General features: G+C 35.2%; 2 protein-coding genes across 2 annotated transcripts; both read right to left on the bottom strand.

Moving 5' to 3' along the window:
• Window positions 1-59: 59 nt before the first annotated feature.
• MONOS_6019 (3',5'-cyclic-AMP phosphodiesterase) lies at window positions 60-8,766 on the bottom strand (the record flags this gene model as incomplete). The annotated part of the gene is made up of 7 exons (XM_067876217.1): window positions 60-6,973; window positions 7,044-7,202; window positions 7,791-7,844; window positions 7,901-8,025; window positions 8,098-8,320; window positions 8,373-8,515; window positions 8,691-8,766. 7 exons carry the CDS (start codon window positions 8,764-8,766, stop codon window positions 119-121), a joined length of 7,635 nt encoding a protein of 2,544 aa, XP_067736217.1. The 3' UTR covers window positions 60-118.
• A 1,788-nt stretch (window positions 8,767-10,554) lies between these two features.
• On the bottom strand, window positions 10,555-11,028 carry MONOS_6018 (uncharacterized protein; the record flags this gene model as incomplete). Its single annotated transcript, XM_067876216.1, has 1 exon — window positions 10,555-11,028. One exon carries the CDS (start codon window positions 11,026-11,028, stop codon window positions 10,555-10,557), a length of 474 nt encoding a protein of 157 aa, XP_067736218.1.
• Between the last annotated feature and the right edge of the window lie 3,202 nt (window positions 11,029-14,230).

The raw sequence follows: 14,230 nt of genomic DNA on the forward strand, positions 1-14,230 counted from the left end.
AACCACATAATTCGTTCTTATAAGAAGTTTTTTTAATTCCTCTTTCTTCTGAAAATATCAAAAAGAATTATTCAAATTATGTACCTTCAGTTCATCTCCAATTAAAAAAATACTCATTTCACATCTGCTCTTTCTCAAACGCCACATTCGCCGCCTCCAGCATTTGCACGCCCGATCCTGTGAACTCCCTCACTTTCTCCCCCAAAAACCCCTCTTTCCCATCCAGCACAGCCTGCCAGAACGCTCTATTTGCTGCAATCTGTGTGGTTGTTCTCAGATCACACCTCACCAGCGGTGACACAGCATCTGCAACTGGCCCCAGTAAATAGTCAATGTAGCCCAGCTGCGACTCTGCTATCATTCTGTCTGAAGCATCATTCCTGTTCATGAACTTGCTGTACGGCAGCCCTCTTTCGTGTTCTCTGTCACCTTGCAAGAAAAACTCACTCGAAATTGCCAGCGTCGCTTTCTCTGCTAACATCAGCGGGCGGCATTGGTTGCCCATGTCTGCAAAGACCATCAGACCTTGCAAGAAAATGAGGCGGTCGGTGTCAGACTTGGCAATGTCGAGTGTGGATACGAAGGGAAGATGGGGTGTTTGAGATTCGTTTGGATTTGATGCAGCTGATGAGGCAGAGGCAGAGGAAGAAGAAGAAGAAGATGTAACTGTTGCAGCAGATGTAATTGTTGCTGTATCCGAGTTCGCTTCTCCTGCTCCTGATGCATCTGAACATGATGACGATGTAGAAGATTGAGTGGATGTATTAGCTCCACAATTACTATTATTTCCAGGTGTGTGCTTGTTTCCAGCCTTCAGTTGCTGCGCAGGCTCCATCTTCGCTCTCAGCTCCTTCAGCAGTGTGAAGTACAAGATTCCTGCATCAGTTGCCAGAATCACCTCAGTAAATATCCTTCGAAACAGCATCTTCTGCGAATGATCAAACGCCTCCGACACAAAATCGCAGTTTGGATAAGCCCTTAGCAATGACAATCCCGTGTGTGCATGGAAGTTCTCGAGGGGAGACTTGTAATTGAAGTGGTGTGAAAGTGGGTGATCGATCGTGCCCAGGTATGCGTTGCTGACACCAGGGTGAGACAAGTCGTGGCAGCAGGCAGCGACAAGTGCACTGAACAGCTCCAAGGGAGAAAAAGATGACCAAATGCGCTCTTTGTCCAGAAGCAGCAGCCAATACAGCATCGCAACAGCATCTGCAGCGTGGGTGGATGTGTGATAGGGGATTCTCATGTTGTACATGCCATCAGCTCTGAGCAAGAAAGACTGAAGTTTCAGTTTGTCAATGGAAAGTGTGTCTGCAAGCCCTGAATGCATCAGCACCCAATAGCCACACACTGCCAGCGCATGGCCAGATGTTGCTTTGCCCAGTTTGAAGGCGTCAAATTGAAGAGAATCAACAAGTCTCAACTGAGAAACAGCTGCTTCCACATCAACGAAGGGAATAACAGACAAAGCAGGGATCAGAAATCTGGATTCTTCTTGTGATAAAAAGACATATTGCTCCATTAGCTGTGAGGATGTTAAGTTTGGTGGGTTGTCAAAATACATTGAAAGGTCTGTTATCTGCTGTCCAGGATAAGGCAGAGGGGTCGAGATATTCCGCATTGAAGGCAGTGGAAGCGGAGGAAAAGCAGAATTGAAAGTTGATCTGCGGATGATTCTTCGGGAGGAGCTGGAGGCAATCACTGAAGGAGAAAACGGCTGCTCGTTTGTGGCTAAGCTGCATCGGCTGCATTTTTCAGTCTGCTGAGAAGAAATGCAAAGAGAATGCAATTTCTGCCGATTGAGAGGAGTGGATGACAGTTCGGTTTTGTTCAAGGAGTGTTTCTTTGGAAGCTTGCGTTGTTTGTCTTTTTTGCTCAAGTTGACGTTCTTTTTGGAGTTTGCTTCATTTTTCGTGTGGGGATCAAATTGAATGATTGATTTGTGCGATTCTTTCTCACCTTTCTCTTTTTTCTCATCTTTTTTAATTTTCTTGTCTTTCTCAGAAATCCCATTTTCTAATGCAATTCTATTGCGATGCAGCCTCTTTTTAACAATCTTCACTCGATTGTTGAAGTCAGTGAGCACTTCCCGTGAGATTCGGAACTGAGTCAAGTTCGGTTTGTCTGTTGTTTTTAATGAATGATTTGGTGTTGAATTAAAAGTTGCGATGTTTTCAACTGTATCAACAGCATTTGTTGTAGCATTTACTGGTGCTTTTAATTGATCGTTTGAATCTTCAAGCAACTTTTGTTGTAAATTCTGTGTATGTAAATGTTCTTCACTTTTAATCAAACTTTGAGGATTGGCTTTTTGCAGTGATTTTTCCTTCCCTTCCTGGTTGGATGGAACAGAAGTACTAAACACTGAATATGCTGTTGCTGCTGCATTTCCATTCCCATTTTCAATTTTCTTCTCCTTTTCTTCAACTTTTTCTTTTTCTTTTCCATTTTCATTATCGGTTTTAACATTGTTTCCGTTCTCTTGTCCATTTTCCGTTCTCTTTTCTCCTTTCACAATCTTCTCATCAGCATAACTCTCCTCCAATTGGCAACCCTCACTCTCCAACAATCCACTCGAATGACGAACTTGGGCAGTTAGCGTCGGATCCAATGAAAATCTCCGTTTGTTAAAAATAATGGCTGTTTTTTTGTCCTTTCGGAAATTGAGCGAATGCCGTGGACGCAAAAAATTCGTCCTTCTTCTCAACGATTCAGTCACAATTCTCTTATTTATCTCCTTTTTCTCCTTTTTCTCCAATTCTTCTGTGTCTTCTATTTCTCCGATTTCTCCGAATTTATTACTTCCACTGTGATTATCTTGAGCAATTCTAACAACATTTGCATTTGGCTGTATCGCCAGCAGCGTATGCCGTCTCTTTCCTTCCTTCTTCCCCTGGCTGTCAAAACTGCTCATCGACGAAACCGAAGATAAAGACGCGGATGCAGAAAACATCATAGAATTCCCTGTAGATTGTGGAGAAAGCAGAGAATCGTCGTAGAATCCACACAATGACGAGAACGAGCGTGCGTGTGCAGTCGATGCAAACATCGAGCGGATGCGGCGGGTGCGTTTATTATTTACACTGCTGTAGCTGTAGTTGTTGTCGTTGCTTTTGTGTGTTCCATAAGAGTTGAAAGGTCGAAGAGAGAAGAACTGAGAAGCAGGCGAAGCCTCATCTTCCCCAGCAGCAGATGAAGTCATTCGGAGGAAATATCTCGGAGAAAGAAGAAGAGTGGTGCTGGTGGTGCCTGTGATGTCTGTAACTCCAGAAATTCCAGAAATTCCTGTTATTCCTGTTATTCCTGTTATTTCCGTATTATCAGTCTTTTCTGTGTTTTCTGTGTTTTCTGTGATCCTCGTCACATTTGAGCTCGCATAAGACACAACAGATGGAGTTAGTGAAGATCTCCTCGAAATTAAGCTTGTTTCTCCCTCTGCTTGTTTGTGCTGTGAAGTTAGCTGAGAAACACCTGTTAGAGTGAATGACTCAGTTGTGGCTGTTGTAGCTGGAGTGGCTGGGGTAGTGATGGAAAGGGAAGAATATTTGTTTGAATAAGCAGAAGAACCAGAAGAAGAGGAAGAAGATGATGATGATGATGATGATGATGAAGTAGAAGAAGAAGCAGAAGAAGAAGAAGCACCAGAAGCAGCAGATGCCACTGAAACATATGAGGAAGGCGAAGGATGGCTGTGCTTGGATCTTCTTTCTGTGTGAGACTTGTGGCTTTTCTGTGCAAAAGCAACGGTCGAGGCAGAAAGAGTGAGAGAGGCACATTCTGCAATGGGGAGTTCGGAAGATGTGGAGAAGGCAGAAGAGGAAGAGGAGGAGGAGGAAGAGGAGGAAGGTGAAGAGGAAGAGAAAGTATTAGAAGAGGATGAAGATGATGATGATGTACCAGAACTTGTAGAAGAAACTGCAGAAGCAGAAGAAGAAGAAGAAGAAGAAGAAGGATTGGTTGTTGCATTAGTATAACATGGAAACAAAGAGTAAACATTTGCCAAATCAAACTCTACACACGGCGTCTGTGTAGCTGAATCAACCAACTCAGCTACTTCAGCTTTTTCAGCTTTATCAATCTTTTCAATCTTTTCGTTTTTCATCTCTGCTTTTTCTTTCATTTCATTCATTTCTTCATTGTCTGTTTGTGTAGAATGCTCTGTTTTGAGTGGAGACACAGAAAACGAAGCTCGCAAAGGAACAAAAGAAGCACAAGGAGAGCATTGGATGACAGCAGAGGAAGGTGTTGATGATAAGAGAAGGCAGTTGGAGCAGGAAAGACGTCTGGAGCTTAAAAGAGGGTGTGTTTGAGAGGGAAATGAAGAAAGAGAAGAAGAAGAAGAGGGAGAGGGAGAGGGAGATGATGATGATGAATGAGAAGAAGATAGAGAAGAAGATAGAGAAGAAGATAGGGATGATGCTGTTGAAGCTATAACTTCATTTGAAGGAAGAGGAAGAGGAAGAGAAGGAAGACGAAATTGCACAAAATTGTCAGAAAGCAGCTTTTCCAGTGGAAATACAGAATTCGATGAGAAGTCATTTTGCAGAATATGATTTTTCACTCGTGACAATATGGAATTACTTGCAAAAGAGCTTGAATTCAATGAAGATGTCTGTGGAGACTGCAACGATGGTGAAGAGCCAGAAAAGGAAACAGGAACGGGAACGGGAACTGTAACAGAAGATTGCTGATTAAGATAACAATACAAGTATTTTACTGCTTTTAGCTGCTGCTCAGTCAACATTCCAGATAGAACTATCATTTCTTTGAGGAAATTACATTTGATGCTTTTAGCAAAACCGAATTGAGAATCAAAATTTTGCTTGTTCGACAGCAAAAATGGCAGAAAAGTGTGAAGATGATCTGAACTTAGCGGTGGCATCGTTGTCTTCAGAGCGCCCAAACGAAGGTATTCGAAGGGGGTGGAAGCTAATTGTGCGAAAACAGAGCTGGATGATTCGGATTCTGATTGATTTGATGAGCCAAAAACGTTTGATTGAGATGTGTTGTACAAGTTTGCCAGTGTTTTTGAATAAGAGTTGGCAATTGACTCACAACTGAGAACTTTCTGTTTATTTGTCACCTTTTCTTCCTCTTCTTTAACTTCTTCTTCTTCTTTTTCTTTTATTTCTTCTTCTGATTCTTTCCTCTTCTTTTCCATTTTGTTGACAATAGAATAAAACTTAACCTTTGGCATTGTTTCCATCTTCACATTTGGCATATTTTGTTGCATTCGATAAGCACTCGTCAAATCAACCACCTGAAATTGCAACGCTGCTGCTTTCCCTTTCACGGCCAATGGGATTATATTCGCAAACTGTGTCTGTGTCTGTGTTTGTGTTTGTGTCTGTGATTGAGTCTCCTTTTCTGACTGAATCTGCTGCAGCTGCAATGGAACTTGCATTTGCATTGGCATCTGAATCTGCATTTGTGACATTGGACGTCTCAACCCCAAAGTCGGTGAATGAGAAAGAGAAGACGAAGAGTGCGTGTCTGAAAGCGCACTGCTGTCAGACGGAGAAGAAGAGCGGAAGCCTCCAGCGCCTCCTTGCCCTCTTCCTTGCCCTCTTCCTCCTCTTCCTCTTCCAATTCCCTCACTGTTGTAGCTACTTCTGCTTGCTCCGACTTCAAATAGCCTTCGAAGCGACTCAATCTCAAAGGGAATGTTCATCTGCTCCTGATTGTTTGCTTTTGCAGTGTTCACATCAGAAGGTGTTTGTAAAAGATTTTGATTCAGCTTGAAATTTTTGTCAGAGCTGTTTTCAGAGAAAGAGGAAGATGAAGCTAAAGGTAGAATGGATGTGGTGGCGCTTCTGTAAATAGTCTTCGGTAATTTTTGCGCAACAATAGAAGAGGCATTGGATTGTTCTTTCTCCAAAGGCAGACTGTGCAGCTGTTCATTTGCCTGGATTTTGCTTGAAGATGGCTTCGATGGAGAAAAAGACGAAAAACAAGGAGGAAGAAGCTGGCTGTGAGAAAGTGAGTTTCCAGAATCAGTAGGATTTGACTCAATTTTAGCTTTCAAACTCGAATTTTCTATTCCTTTTAAAACAAAGTTTTCTGTGTCTGTTTCACTGTGGATGGATCCTCTCACTCCGGAGTCGCTTTCTTCCCTGCATGCTTCAGCCAAACAAGGAGAGGGCGTTAAGTGACCTTGCTCTTGTTTCTTTGCATTGCTTGGAGAAACGCTGGAGAGGCAAAAACTTCCAGTTGTTGAAGAATCTGGCGAAAAAGATGGAGATCGAGAAGGAGAAAATGAAGCAGAAAGCATTCTGCCACTCTTAATTTGAATTCCAGAAGATGAAAGCACATTGTCACTGACTATGTATTTCGCACGCAGCGGAGTTGTCATTTCTGGACCAATATCTGAAACATTGCTTGCCTGTGAGTTTAGAGAGAAACGTGGTCTTCTGATGTGTCGTCGGTGAATGTTGTTCTGAATAGGAGTTAATGCAAGAGATGGAGCAAACGATTCGTTCGAGCTTGAACAATTTGATTTTAGAATAGCTTCTGATTTTGAAGAAGCCAATGATTTTCTCGTAACAATTCTGTTCGCTTTTAATTTCTTAACTTTGGATTTTTTCCTTTTAATTGCAATGTCGTTCGAAGAAGATTGATCAAATTCCTGAGGAAAATATTCTCGAGGAAATGATTCACAATCTTCATCGAGGTCAGACAAATCACCAATCATGGAATATTGGTTTAATTCAGAAAATTTATTTATAAAATGACTACTCCCTCCAAGCATCATCAATAAAGCATCTCTCTGTCTTTCATGATCTAAATCATTCTCTGCAGCAGTTAGAGGAGAATGAGGCTCATCCGTAATCATCAGAAATTCTTTTGTATCCGCTAACGGAATAGGTTGCTGGTATTGGTATGAAGAAGAAACTTCAAAACTATCTTTTGGTTGAGTTTCTGGTTGAGTGCCAAAAGAGAGGAGTGAAACAGCGCAAAGCAAACTTTCTCTTTCCTTTAAAAAATAAAAATCAAATTTAAATATTTTTATTTTAAAGAAATGCACTTCATGGCATCATGCACACTTCTTCAGTAATATTTGGCTTTTGCAGCATTTTTGAAAGAGTCTCAACTATTTTTTCGTCCTGCATTGCTGAAATAAACAAAGGATGAGCTTGCAAGCTATTGTCTGGAAAACTTTGCGATAAAAGGACTGATGTGTCTTTTGATGGAACTTCTTCCATCTTTTTAATTGATCAATTTTGACCATATTAAAAATTAAATACTTTTTGTTTTGGTATTTTTTAACTTATTCATATAAAGTCCTTTCAAAGTAACTAAAAGAAATACATAGTGATAATTAGCAACTTTATACAAAGCAAAGTTGCAAAAAATGATTTTATGAAAATGTACGTCTATAATATGTAACAAAAATAAAAACAAAATCAAATTTTGAATCCTCTTTTTGATTCTTGTTCAAATGATTTTATAAGTCCAGTCGGATTCTATAAACAACAATATAGATGAGATTAATAAGAGAATTATAGAAAAATTAAATTTAACAAGAGAAAAATAATAATTTAGCAGCAAACACTTACACATGCTTTTTTCACTGTGTTAAGAACATCAGAGCAATCGTGAATTGTTTTCTTTCCCTCTTTCCTAAATAAAGAGAATTGAAAGTATATTTGTAATTAGTCGAGAGAGAAAAAATGCAATTTAGCATGCCATATTTTGAAAAGATGAAGATATGTTGCTGAATAAAGTGTATGAAGAGAATTGAAGACTGATTGTTTGCTATTGATGTATTTATTCAATGATCCTTGCCTAACAGTTTCAAGAACAAATGAAGTGATGTTAATTGCAATTACCGCAAATGGGAACGTCTTTTATTAATTCAAATAAATCCAAAAAACAAAAAGACAAAATAATCTCAGCATACAGTCTCCGGCTGTTGACTCAATTCCAAAATTTTAGCTGCAAGATCAGGATAAGTGAAGGTTAAAAAAAGCATTTGAAGTAAAGAAAGAATTCCACAAGAACGAAAATCAGTTCTTGGATCATTTCCTATTTGAATTGACAAGTTTCAAGAACAAAGTTGGATTCGTGATGTTAGTATCCAAACATAAGCAAAAATACCTTGAAATCCTAAAACTTCCCAATGTGATCCATGAGGTGGGCAATATGATTTTCCGGTCAAGTGAAAATATAATGAGAATAGCATTTCTTGAGCTTCAGGAACGGTGTCAACCGGAACCTTTGCCAATGACAAAAATTGCAAAGCATCATCAAGCAACTGAATGCTGATGCTTGGTGGTCCAAAACATAAAAAGCGCTTTGGAGGGGAGTATTTTATTTGTTGCTAAGAATAATGGAAAGCATGATTCAGTAAAAAAGAAGAGAGAAGAATTTACCCGATATTGCGCTGTATCCAATTTCTGTAAAATTTGAGCTGCGTCTGAGTAAGTCATTTTTGGTGGTTCAGCATGGGCTGTTTCTGTTGAAGAACTTGAATCTCTTTCTGGTTCTTGTGGTGTTGTTAATGCTTTAAATTCCTCTTTAATTCATAAGAAATTATAATTCTGATTAAGTTATTTCAATTAAATGATTTTATACCGGCTTTTTCATTTTATTGACAAATTTTTGCGTCATTGAATTGGTCCATTCGCCAAAAAATTTAGGAAAGAACGTTGAAACTTAAATTTAACAATAAACAATAAATAAAATTATACGAGTGGCCTGGGTGAATTCCCCAGTTGGAATATTTCCCCAGTCGTCGGCAACTTCCGGTTCACTTTCCAAACTCATAGTTAATAATGGTTAGGAAATTTAAAAAATTCAAATTTTCTTTAATAACGTTTTATATGTAAAATAAATTCAATAATTTTGTTGATTATATCAGAATTTCATGGATACATTTCTTTATCGTTATCAGTGTTTTTAAAGAAAAATCAATATTTTGATTACTGATTTGATAACTAAAAGGATTTTTATAAAATGATTTTCACATGAATATTAAAAATAATATATTTTAATGTTTTTTAAAAAGAAAACTTTTTTGTTTAATTTTCAATTTGAAGAAAACATTTCATTTTGATATAATATTTTTATATTAACGAACAAATAATATAAAAAAAAAGTTCGATTGATTCTTGAAAAATGCGTTTCTATTCTTTCCAGTGAAATTTTGTAAAATTGAACTGAAAGAAGAACAAAACATTACATCTCTATTTTCCACCAAAAACTTTATAAAAGTAATTTACAAAAATAATTTTTTGTTATTAAAGAATATTATAAATTGTGTGGTTTTTTAATCCTGCCATTTTTTCATTGGTGTTTCTTATCTAGCGGGGAAATAAAAAAACGGATAAAAAAAGTTCAGATTAAAAAGCTACCCTTCAATTATTTGGGACAACTCAAATATGGGTGATTATTTTTGAAATCATATAGAATGTGCAAAAAATACCGGACATAGCAAAAAATACCGGACAAAAATAAAAAATAAGGTTTGATCAAAAAGAGTTTATCCAAAATAATTACTAATAAATTCTCATTTGAATTTATAATACAGTATTTTTGTCGTTATTCATGATTGAGAAAAAATGGCATCTTTAATAATTTATGGGACGTTTTTCTGAACAGAAATATCATTTCATAATATTTTGCAAACAAATGCAGTTAAAAAACTTCAAAAATGATTGTTAGATGAGATAAAACTTCGAACAAATAATGTACGATTCTAAATAAGGAAGAAACGGTTTCTATTTTTGATTTATATTCAAAATAAAATAATTCTTTATCTTCCTGCACTGAAAATCGAATCACGTGGAGAATTAACAATTACATATGAACAGTAAGTTTTCTTGGAGCCTAGAATAGAAACAGGCATCAAATGATTTGTCACATATTTGATCGTTCTTTTTCTATGAATCAACAAACGTGAATGGAAGTGCACTATTTTGACTTGTTACTATTGTGACTCACTAGTTCATTCAAACGCTATTCATCTGAAAATGTATCTATTCCTATGTGGAAAATCTGTTTTATCAAAAAAAATACTGTTTATTCATAAAGTTGTTTTGGAGTTTAATGGAAATTATTGAAACAATCAACTTTATGTTTGAGTTTCTTTCTCATTTGTTTTCCTTTTTTTGCAAAAATGTTTGATTTGTTAACCTTTAATTTACGCTTTCAAAATTGAATATTCTTTTGTTAATTGAAGCAATCTCAATTCATTTTTCTTGAAAAATATTACACGATTGCACAATAAATATAGAAAATAATAACTTTTCCATCAAAATTAATTAAATAGAGGTTGAAGCATCAGTTTCCAATTCAAAGAAAAATCCTAAGATTCAAATAAACTATTTTTCCTATTTATTCCAAAAATAAGATAAAAAATTTTACATAATTCAGAAAAATAAAAATAATAGTGAAAAAGAACAAAGATTAAAATATAAGATACATATAAAATTATCTTTCTTAATAAACAAATAATTGTTGAATAATATGGATTATCCTCCTGTTTCTCGATAACTTTGTTAAATGATTTTCTTCAGTCAACATTATAATCATTACTGGAATTGAATCCACTTCTTATTCTAACCTCTCTGACTTTTCTTCTCTTTTTTCCACCATTTTCATCATCACGCTACCCTCTGCCTCGTCTGCCCTCTTCCAACAGACCCAGGGTTCCCTCACAGTCTCTGCCCTCCCCATCGCCCACAACTCCTCAAATTCTATCACCCCCATCCTCTTCCACCTCTCCGGTAACTCCCCTTCCCTCAACCTCAACACAACCACCATCACCGGAACAACCTCCATAACAATAAAAGCCCCCCTCTTCTTCCTCACTGCTGGTTCCCTCGCCCTCAACCACACAGCAATCACCAGTCTCGCCCTCAACAGCCAAAGCATCTTCCACCTCACCTCCCTCACCGCTCCCCTCATCCTCAACTCCTCCAATATCACCCACATCACCTCCACATCCACTCCCACCAGCTGTGTCCTCTCCTCCTCCACCTCCCCTGCCCTCTCCCTCTCCCTCACCAACTGCACCATCACCAACATCAACTCAGAACAGTTGAGCCAACAGACTGCCACCAATGGCGGGTGCATCTCATTCGCCTCATCTGCCCTTGCCAACTTGTTTTAAGTGAACAACACCACATTCAGAGGTTGCTGTTTGTGTTAGGATGAGAATGAAGGTTCAATCCGATTTAATTGAGCAAGTGGAATATAATTCTTATGAAAGTTACTTGAAAAATGTGCGACAAAATCATTATTGATTACTGGAATAATGCTTTTTAAGATTGTTGTTCCGAAGAATTTTAATAAAGAAATCACTTCGATGGTTGAATCAAGCACCCAAAATGGCGAACTGCATAAGATGAACTGCGTAATAAAGGTGATTGAATAAAAGCTAAGAACAATATAATGTTCCTCAATTGCATCGACAGGGAAGATGTTTGAACAGAAATTTGTGACGATTTTCGAAGAAAAATCATCACTCTCATTGTTTTCGTTTTCGCATTCGTCAGAATGCGAATCAATGAAAAAAGATTGAGAACACAGAACAAAGGAGTAAATTGATTTGTGAAATGATTTTTGTTTGATGGAAAACTTCACAAAAATTTTTTAAGTTTTGTAAAGATAAACCATTTTCAACCATTCAAAAGCTCATATTAATTAACTTCAACATTTGGTCAACAAAATTATTGGTTATTAACTTCAAGATATGGTAATTAATCTGAAAAAAGCACTATTAAATGAAGAATTCTCCAAATAATTAATTATACATCTTTATATAAGTTTTATGGATTTGCTGATCTCAATAAATCACGAAGCAATTTTTTTTATTTTCTTTCATTTATTCGTTATCACAAAAGTTTTTTAAATAAATGAAGGAAAATATAGAAGCATTGCAAAATGGATTGTCTGGAAGTATTTTTTGTTTCTATTTATCAATCATGATGGCTTTATATGTTTTCTTTTTTGCTTGAATACAATAATTTCTGATAAATGAAAGTTTTGATCTTTGAATCATTCTGTCATGCTAACAATGTTTATATTAATGTTTGAGTTACATCTTTTTTTTTCGTTTATTTCATCACCGTTGTTTTTTGTTTTTGAACTTGTTTGATTTCTATGTGATTGCTAATTTTTGTGTTGCGTATAATGAATAATATCGCAAATTTTCATGATTTTGTTGTCTTTGAAGATTTTATCCTAATATTTTTGCATGTTTTTTCATTGATATTCCTCTTATATTGTTTTTTTTTAATTGTTGAAATGTTACCAGTTAAGAAGTTTTTTGATTTCGGAACTAATTTTGAATTTGAACATTTTTTGAAAAATATATCGTCTTTCATATGTTTTTTTTTTTCATCACGTTCATGTTTCATTTCGTTCTCAAAATAAAACATTTTAGTTGTTTTCGTAATATTTTAATGCATATTTAATAATTTTGTGACATTTTCAGAAAAATAATACAAAGAAAATGCAATATAAATATGAATTAATGGAAAAAAAGAATAAAAAATATTAATAAATTGCTTTATGGGTTTTATTCAAAAGTTTGAAAAACAGAAATGTGGATAGAAATAATTATCAACTCAATTTATACACTCAGACATGTGCGCATTTCATCGAAATATAAAATTCACAAAACCCATTATAGTTAATGTTGTCCGGTATTTTTTGCGATGTCCGGTATTTTATACACAATCTATATTATTTTGAAGAAAAATTTCGGTTTGAATTTTTTATTAAAAAATAATGACAACGAACACAGATAAGAAATAGCTTTAACATAAATAATTTCTGCCTTTTTTCATGTCTAAGTTTGCTTTTTGTTTCAAAAAAATGAATTAAACATTTCAACAAAAGTATTATTTTCGAATTCATAAAATTCTCATAATAATGCACATCCAGAAAAAAGTGGGGAAAAATATTTCACTTCAGGCATTTTCATTGAAAAATTATGCATTTTCGATTAACTTTTTTATATCAAAAATTCAGAAAAAAATGTGTCCATTATTTGACATTCGTGAAATATTGGAAAACTTTATATTTTGATTTCTACGATGCCTGTAAACGGGAATGAAAATCAAAAATTTTTTGAAATCTGATAAAGTTTAAAAATGTTATAAGTGAAACAATTTTTTCAAGCTTTGAGCATAAAAAGCTTGAAAGTCCATATTTTACCCCAAGTGATGATTTAAAAATAGTCACTTTTATTATTCCAGGTATATCATTAAAAAGAATTAACAAACAATTGTGAAAATGAGAATGTTTTAGATTGAGGGGGAAAAAACTGCTCTTTGCTCATAATCCCGGACAAGATCGTTTTCTCAATAACTTCTAAAGAATAATTTTTGATTATTTCACTTGAAATAAACCTTATCGAAAACAACTCATTTTGCAAACGAGACATTGATTTTCGTGTTTTCTGAATATAGCAAAATAAAATCATAAAAATCTAGGTGCAGTCGAATTTTAAGTATTTTATAATTTTCGATTATTATTTTTCGAAAATTTAAATCTAAACAAAAATTATACTCTTCAATGCAAAATGAGTCAGAAAAGATAAGGTTTATATCAAGAAAAATAAAAAGAATTCTAGCTTTTGCAGTTATTGAGAAAACTATCTCAAAGTAAGTTTTGTGAGATGTCCAGATTTTTTTTGCTCAACAGTTTCTGTCTAATTTGAATATTTTGTGATATCCATAACTCGACAAGAAAAAAATTTCACAATGTCGAGAAAAGCGCTTCAAATATTAATAGCATAACAAACAATGAAAATGTGAAATATGACTGGTTGAATATTTGAATTCGAAAAAATGAAAGCAATTTATATATTTTTTTAAAAAAAAAATACGAGGTTATTTTTGATAAGGGATGAAATTTTTTGCTTTCTGAATTCTGTTCCATTCTTCTCTAACAAAAATTTTCCTCAAATTTGGTATTTTTCTGTAATTTTTTTGACATAGAAATGCAAGAATAATAATGATTGGGTTGGAGTCAAAGTTTGGAACAAATCGTTGTTTTTTTCATAAATAAAAAAGTTTTGCTCCATATCAGATTTTTTTATTCAAAAATTTAGATTCGAAAATTTTCAACTTGAATATTACAAAAGAACACTGAAAAGTGAAAACGCTAATTAAAGATATCTAAGTCTTTTTTTCAGCTCAAATATTTGTTTTTGAAATGGTCTTGATGAGATTTATCAAAAAAATTTAAAATCTCTTCCCAAAAACAAACAATCTTTGAA

The sequence above is a fragment of the Monocercomonoides exilis genome (assembly GCF_001643675.1).
Source record: "Monocercomonoides exilis strain PA203 chromosome Unknown scaffold1-2713096, whole genome shotgun sequence".
NCBI lineage: Eukaryota > Preaxostyla > Oxymonadida > Polymastigidae > Monocercomonoides > Monocercomonoides exilis.